Source organism: Osmerus eperlanus, chromosome 19, assembly GCF_963692335.1.
Source record: "Osmerus eperlanus chromosome 19, fOsmEpe2.1, whole genome shotgun sequence".
In the NCBI taxonomy this organism is placed as follows: domain Eukaryota; kingdom Metazoa; phylum Chordata; class Actinopteri; order Osmeriformes; family Osmeridae; genus Osmerus; species Osmerus eperlanus.
In genome coordinates this window covers 4,796,757-4,815,871 of record NC_085036.1, presented here as the reverse complement: position 1 = coordinate 4,815,871, position 19,115 = coordinate 4,796,757, and the positions used below count along the sequence as shown (strand labels likewise).

Below are 19,115 nucleotides of genomic sequence, written 5' to 3'. Positions count from 1 at the left end.
TTCTTCATTGTTGCTGCATTCAGCTTAGGCGTAACATGTATAACACACACAAACATACAGGTATCAATCCTTTTTGATAATATTTACTGGATTAGTTGCAGCTGTTAAACATTATTTGCCGTAACAAGTTCTTCCACCAAACATTCATTTAACATTCCACATAATGGGACCGACTCTCTCCCTGTAGGTCTTGATGTCAAAGGTGTGATGGTCCAGGTCCTTAAGACGGTTTCCTCCCTGTATGCTTTGCATTTCAGATATGGTTGACGTCCAGCTAGTACCTCGGTGGTCTCTAGTTTATAGTCTGTAGTCCCATCTGTATCTGAGCACACTGAAGGCACTGTCCTGTGTTAAGCTTCCGGTGTTATCCACTCCATTTAGCTTGTGGATGGTTTTACAGCCGACACAGCTTGAGAGGGAAGTTTTCTGTGATCAGGTGGTCATCGTGGAGCACGATCACCACGTTCACCTCAAACTCTACAGGAGGAAAGGAATACATTAACGTGTAAGGAAAGTAAACAGGACATACAAATTGTGGAATATATACAACTAGAGAGGGTACAATTTCTGGGGAAATTGTAGGGTGTGCTTGCTTGCGTCGGTTGCACAGGGGTCCGTTTTTTAATGACATTTTTACAACTGATATTTCTGTATATTTTATATGAAAATGCATAGGGCCTACTTATTATTTATAAAGATTACATAGATTTAAAAGCATATTTTTTTGCTGCTCATTTACAACTCAAAATACGAGTGAAGTGTAGAATGAAATATGTCTTCTCATTTCCCCTGCAAGAGGCAGCCTCATAGCTGAATCAAAACGAATAAATTTGGCAGACCGGTGTAAAAATGGACCTAATCTCTATGACTTAAACGTCCTTTTAAGTTTTCCCTTCTCGTGATATGTTCAGGCATTTAGCCTACTCATATTGCATTAATTCATTAATAAAGAACCCCCTTTGAAGATTATTCTACGACGTTACCGGCAGATGATAGAATCGCGATTCAAACAGTACCATCTGCTAACTGAAAATATGCCCCCAAAAACGTAAATAAGCTTGACATTTATTTAGTGGAAAATCGCTCATTCATAAAAAGCTCACTGGTAGCGATCATTGTCAGTAACAACGCAAAATGCGATATAGCCCTGTGTGGAGAAGCTGCCCTGGTAAATTCTACTACTACAGTACAGTACTAGACTACTGCTGTGTTCGTCTTGGTAGCGGTTGCGTTGGTTGAATTGGATTTAACGTTCCGTTGTACGGTTTAGGCTGAAATTAATTATTTTCATGAACAGATTGACAAGTTTAGGCTGTGGCAATGAAGTTCAGGTTAGTAGTCAGATAGTTTCACCTATTGAAAGACTTTTGATTTAAGTAAGGGGAGTGCCGAACATGTTCTGTCGCCGTTTGACTTCCTAAACAGCTGTGTAGATGTTTTTGTAGTGTGTCTCGCGTAGGCTACAGCGTTGCAGTGAGCAACACTGGTTTGAAACCACAGGTAATGATAATTTCACCAACAAATCGTTTACTTGTAATGTAATGTCATAATAAATCCTACAACGAAAATGTATTTGTGAGGAACCTTTATTTTAATGATTGAAAACAGATGTATCATAGACCACTGTAGTATGTGTTGCCCGGGTAACAGAGGCTAATGTCATGCTAATGCCTCAGTGAAATAGTAGACTACCGTTTCCGAAAGTAGATGTGGGCCCACTTCCTTAATAATATCAGCTAATATTGTACATTACATTTTACAATTGTGTGTCATATCACAAAGTAAAATGAGTAAATAGTTATCACCCTGCCCTCTTTGCTTGTGGCGTTTCTGCAGCTGCCTTGTAGTAAAGCTATAGTTAGCCTAGCTATCCCCCAAGTTAACAGATGCGAAACGAATGTTCTGCTACAGGTAGTCACGCGTGTTTTCGTGACGGTAGTGACGTTAGTAACAAATTAGCCACTGTTAGCTTCACTTTTCGACACAAAAACGTAACTTGAGCCTAAACCATGCAACGAAACGTAAATCCCAATAGAAGCAACTCAATCGCTACCAAGACGAAACTTTTGACACCTAGGTTGTCTATGTAGGCCAAATATTGACTGAGTTTTAGGGGGGCAAAAAGAAATAATAATAATATATATGTGAGAGAACAAAGGTTGTGCCCTTGCCGAAGGCAAAGCACACCCAATTATTGAAAGTATAGTTGTGTGTATTAGTCAGGTGGCTGAGCGGTTAGGGAATCGGGCTAGTAATCAGAAGGTTGCCGGTTCGAATCCCAGCCATGCTATGATGTTGTGTCCTTGGGCAAGACACTTCACCCTACTTGCCTTGGGGGAATGTTCCTGTACTTACTGTAAGTTGCTCTGGATAAGAGCGTCTGCTAAATGACTAAATGTATTAACGTCTATTCAGAATACACCCTGTGTTGTCATTAACACATTGTTTCTCAATTAAATGTTCATATGTCCCTAATTCTGGAAATTGCCGGTGGAGGCTTGTACTCACCAACTTTGAAGTTGGTGGTCTCCAGGGTGGGGCAGGTGAAGAGCCGGGGGAACACCATATAGATTGGGATGGGGAGACCGTGGCAGACATCACCTTCTGCTATCTGGATGTTCTGGATCTCTGTGGCGTCCCTGGCGTAACCCTCGGCACAGCCTAGAGTACAACCAGTGGCGGTGCGTCAATAGTGGGCGCAAGTGCGCCGCCCCACTTAAAATTTTGAGATGAAAATATGTCAAAAGACATGTCAAAAAACATTAAATACAAAATAATAAAAATAAGAAATGTACCGTGTTTACGCGTTAAATGTGTGTGGGAGACCGTAAGCCCCTGACAACAACCACTTAAATGTGACCAAACATAATATATTGCCATTCGTCATTACTGAGAAAAGCCCCTCCTTCCGGTGAAGGGCGCCGGTAACAGCAAAGTCTATGGAAGCTAGTTAACTTTTTGCTGTCATTTCAGCAGGAACAGCTTTTCATTGGCGGATTGAAAGTTCGATTCTGGGGCGCAAATATTTGCGCCCTAACCAATGACATGCTTTCCTATCGTTCTTACTTCAACGCGATTGGACTGATTCGGTGACCATCAGCGACCATTAAAATTCCCCTAGTTACCAGAACAAGCATGTACGAGAGCAGCATAGCTAGCAGAAACTTTTGTTTTGTGAATCGGTGGCGGTGCGTCAAAACAAATTCTGTCATTGATTTACAAAAAAAACTTTCACAAGACGTTCGCTGGAAGAAAAAAAGAGGATAAAGGATCTCGGACCAATACGATTTACAAATCCAGCAGCAGGCCAATGACTGAGGACGAAGCAGCAGGCTAGTGACCGGGGACGAAGCTACTAGTACAACCAGGGCTTCTTACCTGCTCTTGAGTCTTTATGCGAAACGGAGTTGGCTGGCTGGATGTTCAAGTAGCTAGTTAACATGCTTTTTGGTAGTGGATGGGAAAAAAAACGATAACCTCACTATCTTGTTATGTTTGTAACTTGAATTTTGTATCGTATTGTCTTGCTCTTATTAAATACATAGTTGTTTAAATAAAGTAGTGGTGGTTGTTTTGCCCAGTTTCGAAGTGCTGCTTTCTGTTTATTGCGCGCCCCCCCCCCCCCTCCAAAAAAACGCCCTCCCCAGAAAAATTATCACCAGCCGCTACTGAGTACAACAGTCGTTTTCTACAACCAATAGAATTCACGAAACAAAAATGTGCGATACTAAACCCTTATTTTCACAGGAGATTCACGTTGGGACCTATGTGTCTTTAAAATAATTTTTTATAAAGAAAGAATGTGCTGGTATTGAGGGTGCATCCACAGATTCAGGAGGCAGTGTGTCCAGGTTGGCAGCATGGGGCTCACCACAGGTCTCTACCCGGACCAGCTGGAGCTCCATGCTCTTGATGGCTACGTCTGAGCTCTCCACCAGCAGCTCTCCAGTCAGGGGCTGAGTGATCACACAGTTGGTGGCGTCGAGGTTGCCCCGAATAAGGAACTTAGGCAGTGAACTCCGCTGGAAAAGAGACAAAACGTTGGGAAACTGCTAATGTGACTTTGCTAAAGCCATCACCATTTTTTAAGATGTTGATATGACTGGAGAGGATTCTTGGGTACCTCGCGTACATTCTGCAAAGTCTCAGGAGTGATGGTGAAGTCTACAGGTGTGGGGACTATCTTGGCTTTCTGTGGCTAGAGAAACGACACAAGGACTGTTTAAGCAAGGAAATAGGAATATGGCATTTTTATGATTATACAGTACATTATGTTGCCTACAAACTACATTGTTTGCTGTATTGTGTAAAACATAACATACTTTAACTTATTAGAAGAGAACACTGAAGCCTACTGCAATTAACATATTTGACTCGCATACTGACAAACAGGTTGAGCTTACCTGACAGTGCACCATAAACTCACAGGTCTTGGTAAGATCTTTGGCCAACAAGGATCGCTTCATGTCACAGCGCAGGGTATACTGGAGAACAGGATGGTAATGCATGAGCATGGCTATTCTTTTGGCAGATCAAATCCCAAAGACATTTTAATTTTAAGGATGAAAATATATCGCTGGTCTCATCTGTTTAGGTTTATTTTATTTGTCTAGGTCCCTTTACTTCATATTGACTCTGGGGGCAAAAAGATGGTGTCCATTTTCCCTTTTGGAGCTACTGGTAGGAAGGCAACCATGGAATAATCCTTCTTTGAAGAAGATAGAAACATTACAGATCTCTTCAGAAATACTGAAGTTGTGTTAAAGAGTATTCATTTTCACCAAATGGTCGACTCCACTTTCCCTACAATTTCTCTGAGGTGCTCCAAAGAAAGCTCAAATGAAACACAGGAAATTTCTCTATAATTACACCCTTATTAGCTAAATTTAGCCACAGATAAAGCAAGGGTTACAATCACTGTTTAGTTGTTCGCCAGATGGCATGACAACAAAATAGCCCTGTTAAGTTCTCAGACTTAGCCTTGGAAATAACATTAGCTGATGAAGGTCTCGTCCATGCACACACACACACAGAAAACAGTGGTGTGTGTAACATCCTGTCCAACATATGTAACCAAATGGTATAATGTGGTGTGCACCACAGCAGTGTGTGTGTAAATGTTAGAATATTTGTCAGGCCTTGCCTAACCGAGGAGAAAGCCAAAGAGAAAGAAACATGACACAGAATGTATATTAAAGCTTGAAGGTTATGGTCTCACAGACTTTACCTGAATGTTGACAAAAACGCCATGGTAGGTCTCATATAGAACTTTGTTGCCCTTTGTGTGGAGGGGGAACTCAAAGGGAATCTCTGTCTTGCCTCCTGGAACCTTGCCTGGTTTGACCACTTCAATGTTGCTGGTGATCAGTTGAATGGGCTATATAAATACACAACATCTGTCAGTGTGACAGCATGTATTATGTGCTTCTATGCAGCAACCCCCACCAACACAGAAACACTCAGTAATACAACCCAAGAACACAAGCAGCATGTTTGCCTGTTAATAGCACAACTTTGAGCAAGGCCAATAAAAGGACTTGACAGGTTTATAATAAATTAGATCAACTTAATAATACTGCAACAAGAAAGAGCACAGTTTCAACTGGTGAACAGTGGCTAAGTATACAATTAAGTTCTTACCTTGACAGAGTTATAGAAGGCCTCAAAGACTCCTACACTCTTGGAGCTCAGCTGTAAGTTGACCAGGCCCTCCATGGTGAGAGAGATACCATGGTGCTGCACTGCCTCTTTACTCACTAACACCACAACACCTGCTAGGACCTCCTGCCAAGGATGACACACAACACATGGAGAAGCTATGGTTATGAAATGTAGCTATTTCTTTGTATGGTGATGTGTTACTTGATTGGCTACAACGCATTTGCCCCAATAACCCCACTAGAGGGAAATAAACGACCTGCTCATTATTTGAGAGACAGCGGCTGACAGCGGTGCATTCACCGAAGATGCCCACTAGGAGGGAGTAAAAAACCCAATCTGATATACTTGAGAGAATGACAAACTGGACTGTCATCGCATTTGTGGAAAGTGTTGCCTTATAAGTAAAATCGGAAAGTCGGAAATAATGAATAGCCTTCTAAAAAAAAAAAAGATGCAGAGACAGTTTTGAGCGACAATTCATGAAGGCTGTTCAACGTTAGGCTAGTTCTAGGTACTGTAGCTGTTTTTTTTGTTTGTTTTTTTTGCTACTTGTACGTAGAGCTAGCAAGGACACTATTTAAGTCTTCAATCCGATATTAGATTAATTCTTACTTAGTGAAAAATATGAACACAAGTTATTTGGTCAGCTAGCTAGCTAAACGCCGAAGACAATGCCACTGACACTGAGTGTGACAACAACAAGCATGCACACCAATAGTATTAGGTATTACTGCAGCATTAGCCTCTGCAACACAGCGAGAAAGCGGTTCCTAACTCGAATTTATTTTTATTTTTTTACAGCTGAATAATCAGTTCAAATGTTTTCACGTTAATATTTTCAATCGAATGCTCTCTTACCCCCTCGTGATAAACTTTGTTAGCTCTTTTCAGTCTAATATCCAAACTAGCACTCATTTTTAAGGTTTAGATATCACAGGACAATCCTTTTCCTTCTACCCTAGCAACGATACTTCCTTTCTACGATCATGTGACAAATTGTCACGTGACAACAAATCCAAACTGACTGACAAACACCTGCACATCAACACTGGTCAGACATATGCTCTCTTTTCCATTGTCATGTATGGTAAGGTTTGTTTAGATGTTGTTAAGCACTTTATTCACCCTCTAGCGTATATATCTATGTATATGGGATTGCCCCTTGTCTTGAAACAAAGCATAAATTAAATGCCAATACTTCATAGAAAAACGTACTAAATGTGTGATGTATAAAAGTGGGCGCATGACTTTTTATTTTTTTATTGCATAAAGGCAGAAATAAAATCAATTACAGAGTATACAAACGCATAAGAAGGCAAGGGGGTACAGCACAGCACGAATCATACAAAGGCCTTATAAAGAGTACAGACATCAATTGTTTGTACAGCTTTCTCATTTAAGGAATACAAAATGGTTTGAATGTATAATTCTAATTCTTTGTAAAAGATCAAAAAGATGAATGTGATATTTGGGCATCAATAACACAAAATTAACAAGATTTTAAAAAATCCTTATTTTTATCATAAGCATGGAAACCAAACAGCACATTCTCCCATAACAATACAAAATCAGCAAGAATATGGTCCATCATAAATCTGCAAGTATCTTGCCAACATTTATTTACACTTGAGCAGCACCAAAACAAATGTGAGACAGATTCTGGATGCTCACCACAGAAGCTACAGTTGGAATCAATGTCCTTTTAATATTTCTTTAAATAATGACTTGCAGGGTAAAATCGATGGATCATTTAGTGGGCGCATGACTCTTCTGTGATAATCTTCTACGATGACGTGAGCAAGATACAAATCCTGTGCACCTTCCCCAAGTATTTTGTCTCAAATCAAATATCACTTAGTTTGAAGTGAACATGAGAAAAATACTTTGGAGGAGAAATGTCAAGTCCTCCCCTTTCAAACGTACATTTGATTGGCAGTTTCTATGACAACTGCGCGGTCTTTTTCTGCGTCATTGGTCCATACGGAAGGTTTTCTGTTTGATTGACAGTCGTCATGGTAACACTCTTACCCTCCATTTTGTTAGAACCTTTCCTTTTTTTAGTTCAAAAAGCATCCTTCCCGCCGGAATTTTATATAGCCATCAGAGTTATGACACTAGCTAACTGGTTACATTAAAACGGCCATATTAAAATGTATCATTGTATTAAATCAATTAATCATACCGAGGTGTATGTATTAAGGCGACGCTAACTGACTCGAGCTAGCTAGCTCCAGCTATCTAACGTTATATTGGTTGGCTGTACGTTAGCAGACTGTAGTTTCTATGGTCTGCCGGGCTGGTTCGCTGCGCAGGTTTGGAACGCGCGCCATTTTGTGAAATTTACAAAAAAAATCTGTTTTTAAGAAAACAAGGGCTTCAATGTTTGGACACAATTTTTGACATGAGTTGTAAACAATGTCGCTATTGCTGACATGGAATTCTTGGCCAGCTGACGATGTGCAAGCGTGCATCGAAATGTTGCTTTTCCTGTGCTCGGATCGAATAAGTTTCTGTTGACGGTGCTGGCGAGTTGACGGAGAGGCGCTGTTGATTTGGAAACACAATTGACACCAACTCATAGGAGTGAAGGCTGTACGTTGGGAAATCAGGGGGGCTCCATGGAGGAGAACAGACTGGATTTACTAAATCGCCGTAAGGCATTGGGGTGGATAAATGAGGATATGTTTCTCGGATAGGAAGAGTGACAGGCACCGACAAAGGTGAGTTTACACTGTGCAAGCAGGCTAGCTACCAGCTAACTGCCTACGCTACTTGTCTTTAGCCGAGGATTCTGGTCAATGGGAGTCAGTTTACCCTAAGAGTTGGCTAAGCTAGCTAGCTAGCTATATACTATTAGCCAAGCAACTAAACAGTGAAACTAGCTCACGTTGAGGGCTTGTCGTGCAATTGAAAATTTTAGCTGGCTACCATTGCTCATTTTAAACATTTTCAGCAACTGTTGCTTTGCAGATGTGCGTTTCGTGGGATGACAGCATGATACGAGACGCAAAATGATACCAACACAACCAACTGAATAGTAGGCCACGCTGATGGGGGTCTGTGTAAATGCTGGAATTTAGCGAACATGTAGGCTGGTAGCATGGTAATATTTTTAGTTAAAGGACGATAAATGATCACTCTGATAAACCAGGTGTGTGGACTGCAGAGGTCATAGCAAGTTATCACAAGTTATTTGATCATTTCTAAACATCTGTAGTTCAGGGCTTAACCCTCCCAGCTAGCGAGCTAGCTGGTTAACACAATTAGCTAGATGGCTAGCTAACTTTTGAGGTGGTACATTTGTAACTTCACTTCCATCTTACCGAATTTACAGATTGGTTCGCTAGACCAATGCTAAGTAGCTTTTTCATATCAACCTGCAAGGTTAACATTGGCTGAAAATGCATGGCGTGATTGACTCAATTTAGCAAGTAGGCTAACGTCGTAACTGCATGCTTCTGCAAAACACCGTTCCGTGTGGCAAGTAAGCTAACGGCGCTTAGTGATAGCTAGTTAGTGGGCTAGTTATTGGTAGCACTAAAAATTGTGTTCGTTAGCATGGGATCAATTGGATAATGTTGATTATGACTCTTCTTAAACGAGAAATATTGGCGCATGTCAAGGGAGATGCTGGACTTAACCTGAATTCATAGACATAAGATCCAGTTGTTACACCACATCTACTTTGTGATTAGTTGGCTAGCCAGATGACTTGAATGGACGAATAGCTTTGGTATGCTGACACCGGGTCATTACTTAGTGGTATTGTGGTCAGGAATAAGTTTGATCGTTGTTCATAACGATTTGTTTAAGGCTTCTCTCTACTGGCTGTAGACAGTTTCTGATGATAATAATTTTGGCAATGCACTTATGTAATGTATGATCGACTTTTGTGTCTGTGACATGAGTTCATAGCTTGTGATTCATTGTTGAAAAGGGGGAGGACCTGCTGTCAACATACAGATGACATGCAGGGTGATATTGAGAAAGCAGACTTGTTAAAATATTAATGGAAGTGTGGGACTTGCAGATTTGGACTTGAGATGTAAACCAAGAATTCACATCTGTTATACATGCACATGTCCATCTGGGTATTATGTCCAGTTTTCAAAAGGACACAAACAAACTAAAGATCAGGCCTTAAGGTTTCAAGTACACATCTCAAACCCAATTTTATACCAATTTTAAGCTTGAAGTCTCTTCACTTAAAGTGGTCCAGGTTTATTGAAGGGGTGAGGAGTATCAAACAGTCAGCGTGCAGTGGTTCTAGGTTTTTACTTGGCTGCACTTGGCCAAGTTTCTCCTCAGTAAGCTGAAAACATCTAGATCCAGCCCGAGATTAATGTAAACAGTAGGGGTGGAACGGTACACTGAAGTCACGGTTCGGTTCATACCGCGGTTCAGACATCACGGTTCGGTATGAGTTCGGTACAACGGAGGGAAAAGCAAAACAAACCAGGTTCCGCTACGAGTGAATACGGCGCATTGAAGATGACATGTCAATTCCGATTGCGTCAGTAATTTATTTGGCCCTATTTGTATGTGTATTTATGGCTGGTTAAGCACTGTAGGGAAAGCTGAATTTTTTTTTTGTCTCGTTCCAGTGATTGGCACACCTGGGTGATGGCGTCGGATATTTTTAGTCATTTAGCACACGCCAGATGCGTTATGCGTTAGCATGTTAGATGTATTTCCAGTCACATACCCCACAACCAGTGATGTGGGGTGATGTCAGGGTTTTTCCTGCATAGAGAAAATGTTGGCGCGCGCCAAAGCTGTTTTCCCGAGCGCCAATGACAAATCCCGAGCGCCAAAGGCAAAAAAAGTCAGCGATGAAAAAAAAAAAGCTGTGTTTATCACGTGTGCAATGCATGTCAGCGAATATGTTCTCAATAGTATGTTTCAAGTAGGCTACAGCCGAACCCTCGTTCTGTTTTGATCAATAGTAATCAGTTTATAAAGTTTATAAGCGTGTCTTCTTGTCTGATCAATACGCAACTGTGAGGTGTGCAAATGGACAGAGTGGCCACTAAACTGTCGTTCCGCTGCGAGGGCCAGCCCGATATGCACGAATACACCTGTACAAATGCAAATTACATTTCCACTCAAATGCTGACAAAAGTTTGATTTACGATTTAAACGCAGCCTTCATTGGTATTCTTAACCTGGAATGATAATATATAGTGCAGTGTTTCCTCTATGGCTAAATTTCTGGGGGGGGTGGGGGTGGAGATGCAAAACACCTGGGAATAAATACATTGATTAGAAAAAAAAGTATATATGTATGTATGTGTGTGTATATATATATATATATATATATATACTTTTTTTTCTAATGGGTTTTCGGTGCTCAAAAAAAAAAAAAAAATAGATCTATTTTTTTTTTTTTTTTTGGTTTTTCGGTGCTCAAAAAAAATTTGCATGTTGCTGAATTTAAATGTTATTTTTAATATGTAGTACATTGTAAGAGATAATAAATAATAGCCAATCAGGCATGTTTTATTATATCAGCATTTGGTAACAACAGGACTGGTGACACAAAGCTTATTGTTAGTAGCCTATAGCAAATTTGATAGCGGCTGAATTGTATTTTAAATACAAGTAACTTACTTGTTTATTATACATTAGAAGCCCAAAGCATGTAATTTGTAAATACAGTTTTTCGGTGCTCAAAAAAAAAAAAAAAAATAGATGTATGAGAGTTGGGAATAAATGTCTGAATATCATGTTCTTGGGGTTTAAGGATTTTTTTTACCAGCTTGTGTAACTAGCCTATCTTGCAAATGTTGGCTTGCTAGCTATAAAGCTGTCCCCGACTGAGATTTTCTTTGGTCGACCAAGACTCGACTAAACACTTCTGAAAATCGACAAATCTAAATTTGAAACGTTTTTTTTATTCTATAAATGTCACAATGTTTTTCATCAAACCATTTTGTGTGATGTTTTACCTCACTGTTTTAAGAGATAATTGCGTAAGAAATACATGCGTAAGAAGGGAGATTGACAACTAGACAAAGATAAATGTACAAATGTTTTCCCGATCTGACTCAATGTAGCTGCTGGACATTCCAGATTCAGCCGCTATCAAATTTGCTATAGGCTACTAACAATAAGCTTTGTGTCACCAGTCCTGTTGTTACCAAATGCTGATATAATAAAACATGCCTGATTGGCTATTATTTATTATCTCTTACAATGTACTACATATTAAAAATAACATTTAAATTCAGCAACATGCAAATCATCAGAGCGTGCTGATCACTGCCTGAAAGTGCAGCATGCAAATTTACGTAGAAGACGAACGGTGCAACAGAGAAAGATTTTGTTGTTGAAGATAATGTCATTCGATTTAGATGTGATATCTTTAACCTAGATTATTCAAATTGTAAACTTCAATTTAGGGAATAAACCTGCAATCTTGCTTCATGTCTTTAATTATAAACATGTATACAGAACTAGCTATTTTATGAGTAACAAGAGTCTAACAACTTAGCACATCCAAAGCCGACATCATTGTTGAAAGCGTGCAGTCTCTCAAATCGAAAACTAGGCTGTTGTTTAAAATAAATGCAGATGGACGTACACCTACAGTAGCACAGCATAAGCAAATCTTTCGTTCCCGAAACATAAAAATCCTATGCCTAGCATATATGCTACACACTGTAAAAATCCGATGGCCAATTTACGGTTTTCAAGTGGTAGGCTACATCATATTCGACGTTGAACTATGGAATATAAACCGTTGGTGGCAGTGTGCATTCAACATGTTTTGAGTCACCCGGTACTTTGATAAAATGCTTCCATACCACAGATTTCTTTGCCATTTTGCCTAAAGGATTAATAGCACCAATTTTAGACAAAGTTTAGGTTAACAGCTACAATTGTGCTAATGTGCCGTGTGCAAAAAAACAAAACAAAACACAGATTAATGAAAGGGAAAATGGTAACACCGGCAGCTCCACTAAAAAAAATCTTAGTCGACCAAGAGCATATCGACTAAACAATGGACTAGTCGACTGAGTGGAGACAGCCCTACTAGCTATGCTTCTACACAATGAAATACCTAATGTTAATATCTAGTTAATTTGTCTATGATAACTAACTAAACACTTTAGATGGCTAGTGGTGTTTGTCCAATTATTTTAACAGAAGGAGGCATACTTTTCTCTTTTAAAAGATGAATCTGCCGCAGACTGTGTGTCATGTGCATTTTCAAGTTGTCAATGCTAACTAACTGCCACATGCCTGCTGTACTTTGTCTGACAATCGAAGTGCACCCAGATCTAGTTAGGTCAGCATTATGGGGGTGTTTTATTGTGACAAGATGGGTCACAGTGTCAGGCATCAATTTATTTTTTAGATGAGAAACATACGGTTAAAGTTGTGCAAACCCAATATGTTGTGGATGATTGCAACATTTCATTCATAATTTAAATGTAATTAAGTGGGATAGGTTGTAGGCTAGTGGTTCAGATCATACGTTTTATTGACCAAACCTAAGAATTTGGAATTTATTTGGTGTGCACAACGTCACCACACGCTAGCAACGACGCATAGATACGACGTTCTAGTAAAGGCCGAAATATATTACTCCGTTTTCACGGACACAGGGAACGCCCTCTCCGATGTGGAACGCCCTCTCCGAGCCCCTCGGAGAGCTCTACGTGCACCTCCCGATTTTCCTGACTGTCCGTCTGCTAGTCTGTCATTTTAGGGATACCCCTTGGCTGTGATTGGTCCGTATTGAGAACCGCTTGCGTCAGGGGTGGGATTGCCGTGACCAACAAGACGAACAGAATCCTTTGACCGCCATTGCTGTAAGTTTTTACAATTCATATTTCAGCTAAACAGTACATGTAAATCAGCATCTGAATTAAAATGTGACGAGAAATGGGCAGTGTAGTTGCTGAAAATGTGCTTATTTTATTGATGAAACGGCTAATTTGTAAATTTGCTCCGACTTTTCGATAACCTAGCTAGCAGTGCAGCGCCACCTATTCTTCTGGCGGTGAATTGTTTTCAGCACCCACAGCCTTCGCAGTACTATAAATTCAACTAATCCGTCCAACTCAGGGCTCTAGAGTGCGACCAAATTGGTCGCACTATGCGACCAAAATGTGTACGGGTGCGACTAAATTTTTTCCTAGGTCGCACCGGTGCACCTAACCTCCTCGCATCCGCTGTCTCTCCACAAACGAAGCGTTTGTTATCCTAAAACGGAACTGACACTCATGGTTGGATCATATCGTGGTCTAAACCAATCAGAGACAGAGATGGGGCGGGTCTTTGCCTCTGATTGGCTGTGGTCCAGATATTCCTGTAGCTCCGTGCTGTGTGATTGAAATTACGACCTGAGCACCAGAGAGTCAGTTTAGCAGACCTGGGCATTGTATGGCCCGCGGGCCATAACCGGCCACAGGCTGTCTCAATCCGGCCCGCGTGAGGTAAATCAAAAATGTAAAATAAATAAATGTGTTGAGCGGTAGTAAATATGTAGTCCTGAAAGACTACAGTGATCAGGCGATTTACATATGTGCGCTTGTGCAACCTCACCAACAGGAGAGTTAGCTGTTGGTTAGCCCTCGAAAATGAAAAACTTTGCCACTGATTAACTTTTAACAAGACATGGACTTCTAAGTATCTGTTTACTGAGGTCAAAGTGAAAGTGAAAAAAAACTAACGCGGACATAATAAGAACTTGACTGATTCAGTGGGCGCGGGCTGATGGTTTGCTAGTTGAACTGCAGACCCTGATCATCACCTGTCAGCTGTCCTTCGCATATCCACCTCAGACATTCAGACAGATTTCGATGCACTTGTTCAAGCCCACTGGATTTTACTTCTATAATCTTTCCTATTTGACCTACACCAAAATCTAAAATATTTATATAAATATTTACAGAATATCCTTATTCTTCTGATAACCAGTAGCAGCTAATCAAAATATAGTGAGCAAATTGATGAGGCCCTCCAACACATTTCTGGTTTCTCATGTGGCCCCTTGTAAAAATGAATTGCGGACCCCTGAGTTACGAAGCTGGGCCATGGAGCTAACCCATGGAGCTAGGATTTTGATGCTAGGGAGAGTGTGGCAAGATGATTTAGCCAAGGCCATAGGGCAAGAAGGCCAAATTACAGGTGTTGGCCATCTGAAGGGCATGCGACAGCAAGGTGGGACCCGCTATAAGACTTTGAGCCATGAAATGTTAGGTCTCAGTTCAGGGAAGCACTTTTAAACAGTAGCACTTTCTATTTTGAAATGTTTTATTTTGCTTAAAATGTTTTAGTTTGGTAGCTCAGTGAAGCACGTAAAAGATTTGTTTTAAATATATATACAGTATGATTGTGCTTCAAATAAAAAATATATTTACCTACACCTTATTCTTGTTTAAGATCATTTACATAATATATATGAATGTATATGGAGCGTGATAAAAAGGTGACCTTGAAATTGTGGCGACGCAAGGAAAAATTTGGGTGCACCTAAATGTTGTGCTGGTGCACCTAAATAAAAAAGTTAGGCGCACCAGTGCAACCAAGGCAACAAGTTAGTCTGGAGCCCTGCAACTCCATCCGTCTGTCTGTCCGTAATGGAGTCGGAGTAGTATAATTCGGCCTTAAGACAGCGATATCAGCGAGCCCTCAGCATTAGTACCGTAGCTAAAAGTCTAGGAATGTTAAGGCTATTTTTCGCTAGGTTCCTACGAACATGTCTTAATCTGCCAGACAAGTGGGTTCCCCTTCGTTCTTTTGGTGAGCAGTTTCAAGAGCCCTTCTTACCAGGCGTCATGGAGCCGAGCAGCTAAATACTTATTTAGCACTAGCGTTGCTACTGTATCCCTGCCTGTGTTCGCGCTGTTGCGCTGTTATACTCAGCTAATATCGTGTGGTGGTGTCGGTTGTGCTTGAGCACCCCTAAAAAGGGTCTAAAATCGCCACTGAATTGTACCCTCTCTAGTTACATTAATAATTGCATTGCAGGTTAATATAAGGTGTTAGTCTGGAGCCCTGGCCGTGCGTATAAATTTAGCCTATGTCAACCAATTACGACACAACATGCATTCAATGTTTGCATGGGGGGGAATAAAACCATAAGCAAAGTTGGACTATATGACAACCAATCGAACTGTGCCTGATCACTAATAGCCATCATCCTAAATAAAAAGTGCAACTTTAAACAACAATAAATAAAATGGTACTGTTTCGTTACTACAAGGATTTCATAACCTTTCACACACTTTCAACAAGATATCCCTGACAACTTCAAAATTAGGCCTAGTTGATTGTTTAAGTTTTAATCACAAGTTTACAATAGTTTGTAAGTGTTTGGATCATGTTCTGCCATTTCATATAAAAGCATTGTTGATACCATTGCTGCTGCATTACCATACCTGCAAACTTGTCGCTTTTCGGCGAAAATCGCCATTTTGAATGGGAAAATGTCATCCACGTGAATCGTATAGATCCAAAGAGTTTTTACAATTTCCCAAAAGGGGTGTTTCAAAAACCTACTGCGGTCGTCTTCTAAATAAAACATCTTTGGTGAACGGCACGCGAGTCATTTGTCCAATCAAGAAAACGGCAGCGTCTTCTTTGAAGCCCCCTGGCTGCAGCTTTCCCTGGCTGCAGCTTTCCCATGGGTGAATTAAACTTTTCACGCTACCACTACCAGGCACAGGCCGTTGATGGACAATGTTGTTGTTGACATGTTTAACGTTATAATGGAAAGCAAGCTTGTCGGCTAATCGGCTTGTCAGCTAACGTAAGATCAGCGAATTGTGTTGTTAGCCTTTTTCAATGTGAAGGATTTTGGCAAGGCTATCTCCTCCACTGCATTAGTATTGTTATCTGATTTGTTATGTATATCTTGTCGTAAGATATGAGCTAAATGAAAACGAACACGTAATGAAACAAGACCCATTGATGTCTGGTTTAACGTTAATGAGTGATCGAAGCACCTGCCCAGGCCAAAAGAGTATCTAAGATTTTTTTTATTACATCCCACTCGACCAGTTTTACGGTTGTTTTGTGTTCAGTGGTGTTAGTAAATGTTTTTTTTATATATTTTTTACCTGAAGACATTTTGTATTTTATTTACTATTAATTATTACTTATTTACTTCTCGGGGGGGGGGGGGGGTCTTTATAAAAGGTGTCACCTTTTTCAGACCTTCTAAGTTTGCAGGTATGATTACATATTCTTGTTAATTCAAATATAAAATTGCTAAGTCAGTATAGGGTGGAAGGATATTGGCATCGGTGTAAACGGAAAGGGAAATATTGTTCATGTTGAATCATTCCTTAATTGTAAAAAATAAAATTTAGCACATCTTTGATATGCAGTGGTTTGTTGCTTCTCTAATCCACCAGCATGAGATGAAGGAAAGGATGCTTACAGGTTGGCTACCGATCCCTCCCTCTCCTTTCCTTTTCTGCCCCTCCCTCCCTCTCTCTCCCTCATTGATTTTTGTGTTTTATGTTGGGGAATACCTCTCACTGTGTTGCACATATCCTCAGTGCTTGACACAATGGTTGACTTAAAAAGTAAATCGCAAACGTTAAATAGAGCTTTATTACCTTGATTTAGATCAGATTAACATGAAAGAAATCAGTAACAGGGGAACTACCACTCCAGCTAAATACTTTCCTCTAAAACTTGCTCACCTGATGTTTAAAAGCCTTTGTATTTTCATAACATTTAAAAAGAGTGACTTTTTTAAGCAGGTTTCTAGTAGACATGGTTTCTCTGTTGCATCACAGACATACATGCTGTTTGTTGTGAATGGGTCCTTTAGTCTTTTACGGATATTAAGTATGCTATATTATTTGTAGGCTACATAATTTTAATGTTGCAATCATCAAAATCAAGCAAGATCAGACCTCTTTCAATTAATTAATTATTCCCACTTTAGATAATTAGATTTTCTCATTGTGAAACAGAACCCCAGTATTACAGTAGTGTTAGTACTTGTACAGTAGAACAACTATTAACAGTATTGAAGTTGCCTCAGAACCTCATGCCAGTTTTGAGAGAAAAGACATGGGCCCTTCCTTCCCAGAGAGTATTTGTGTTAGATTATACCTGCCTGTCAAGGAGAAATTGGAAAGCCAGTTTACTGTAAAAGCAATCGTAAATGTGCTGTCTCAGCCTTGTTGGGTTTCCCAACAGCATACTCATGCTGCCGAGTAGAATCAACCAAGCAAGCTTTAAATTTTGCATTAATGTCTTGTGCTAAGATTGTATTAAAGGCAAGTTTAAATAGGCTTTTATTTATAGTATATGTATAATTGTTCAGTAATAGGAAAATATAATCTTGTTAGTACTATAATCTTTTTTTTAATTTTACATAATTTAATCACATTGTTTGTAATGTTCTAGTTTGTGCTGATAATAAAAAGTATGATCAATTATATGCCTATCGGTGTGCATTAATAATTGTTCTCTGATCACTAACTGTAGGTCTGATATTTAGGCACACGCAAAAAAAGCAGCCAGGATATAGGTCAATCTTTCCCATCAGTTGTTGGGCTCTGCTCTCCTTCATTTTTGGTCAGTTGCTGGAGTTTAGTTCTTGAGACATTGACTCCTGCTTCTAAAATCCCACATTCATTTCATCCAGCAAACGATGTGTTAAAAAAGAGCTTGGAAATGTGACAAAGTGAAATTTATTTTCTTGTTTATTACTTGTTTTCCTATTGGACAATAGATGGGAGCTCTGCCCTGGCAACAAAAGTAGGTTATTTGCATACTGTCTTCTGATTGGCTTGTGCTTTCTACGGCTTGCCCAATCGCACAGTTTCTTCCTAGTGGTAGGCTATGCTAATTAGGTACTGTTGCTGGGGTTCAGAGGGGTGGTTACTCTGTGATTCTGCTGCATTGTGTTGCCTGGTGAGAGACGTTGATAAATGAGTAGTTAATGATCTGCAGAATTCCCACTCACTGCAGACAGACTGAGATTTCAAAATAGAACTGAGAAGATTCGATTACAGGGCTTTAGGCTTGCTTTCAGTGCTCTGTTGAATCAAACAAGTAAAGCAACCGATGCTACCGGAAATCAGTGAATGTCTGTCTGATATCTTATCCATCATGGCTGCTACCTTCTAGGTTTTTAACTGTCCCTAACCCATCTGTTAAAATTCAATTAGCAAATGTGCTGGTCATTAACTAAATGTTCTATGTTTCTGCAGTTATGTTGATAAAATGTTCCATTGTTGAATTGTGAACATCTGTAACTACCCTTTGAATAAGGCATGGGAAAATGTGCACTGATGAGGAATCATATACAAGACGATTAAATTATATAAGAAATCTGGCAAGTGTGTTGCTGGCAGTATTTAGTTCCATAGACCTAGGCCTACTGAAAAGTAATAAGGATATCAGAGGACTCATAAGACTGTCTTAAAATGTCTTTGTTAAATGTGGTATATCTGCATAAGCTGGTTTACTATTTAAAA

At 39.9% G+C, this 19,115-nt stretch overlaps 2 protein-coding genes across 6 annotated transcripts in view; one reads left to right on the top strand and one right to left on the bottom strand.

The window, feature by feature from the left end:
- Positions 1 to 67: 67 nt before the first annotated feature.
- Positions 68 to 6,676, bottom strand: vps26c (VPS26 endosomal protein sorting factor C). 2 transcript variants are annotated; one of them, XM_062485101.1, is made up of 8 exons: positions 6,520 to 6,676; positions 5,641 to 5,784; positions 5,228 to 5,377; positions 4,404 to 4,484; positions 4,124 to 4,198; positions 3,872 to 4,022; positions 2,509 to 2,661; positions 68 to 477 (listed from the first exon to the last, which is right to left on the bottom strand). In XM_062485101.1, the coding sequence occupies exons 1-8, from the start codon at positions 6,574 to 6,576 to the stop codon at positions 395 to 397; spliced, it is 894 nt and encodes a 297-aa protein (XP_062341085.1). In that variant the 5' UTR covers positions 6,577 to 6,676; the 3' UTR covers positions 68 to 394. The 2 variants fall into 2 exon arrangements, with proteins under 2 accessions (XP_062341085.1, XP_062341086.1); XM_062485102.1 differs by having other exon boundaries at positions 4,133 to 4,198; positions 6,520 to 6,637.
- Positions 6,677 to 7,847: 1,171 nt separating this feature from the next.
- Positions 7,848 to 19,115, top strand: part of dyrk1aa (dual-specificity tyrosine-(Y)-phosphorylation regulated kinase 1A, a) — a 36,562-nt gene continuing 25,294 nt past the window's right edge. For 2 of the 4 annotated variants that reach the window (XM_062485059.1, XM_062485056.1), the window contains exon 1: positions 7,849 to 8,381. The gene's annotated coding sequence lies outside the window, so the exon portion shown is untranslated. Of the gene's footprint in view, positions 8,382 to 13,078; positions 13,479 to 19,115 lie in introns of those variants that run through there. The other 2 variants (XM_062485060.1, XM_062485058.1) reach the window with 2 other exon arrangements.

What these genes read in the sequence shown, in the direction of transcription:
- vps26c (XM_062485101.1), bottom strand. Translation starts at nt 6,576, where the DNA reads ATGAGTGCTAGTTTGGATATTAGACTGAAAAGAGCTAACAAAGTTTAT. An exon ending in AGTTTATGGTGCACTGTCAG is followed by an intron (nt 4,199 to 4,403) that starts GTAAGCTCAACC and finishes TCGTTTCTCTAG; the next exon opens with CCACAGAAAGCCAAGATAGT. An exon ending in GGTCCGGGTAGAGACCTGTG is followed by an intron (nt 2,662 to 3,871) that starts GTGAGCCCCATG and finishes GTTGTACTCTAG; the next exon opens with GCTGTGCCGAGGGTTACGCC.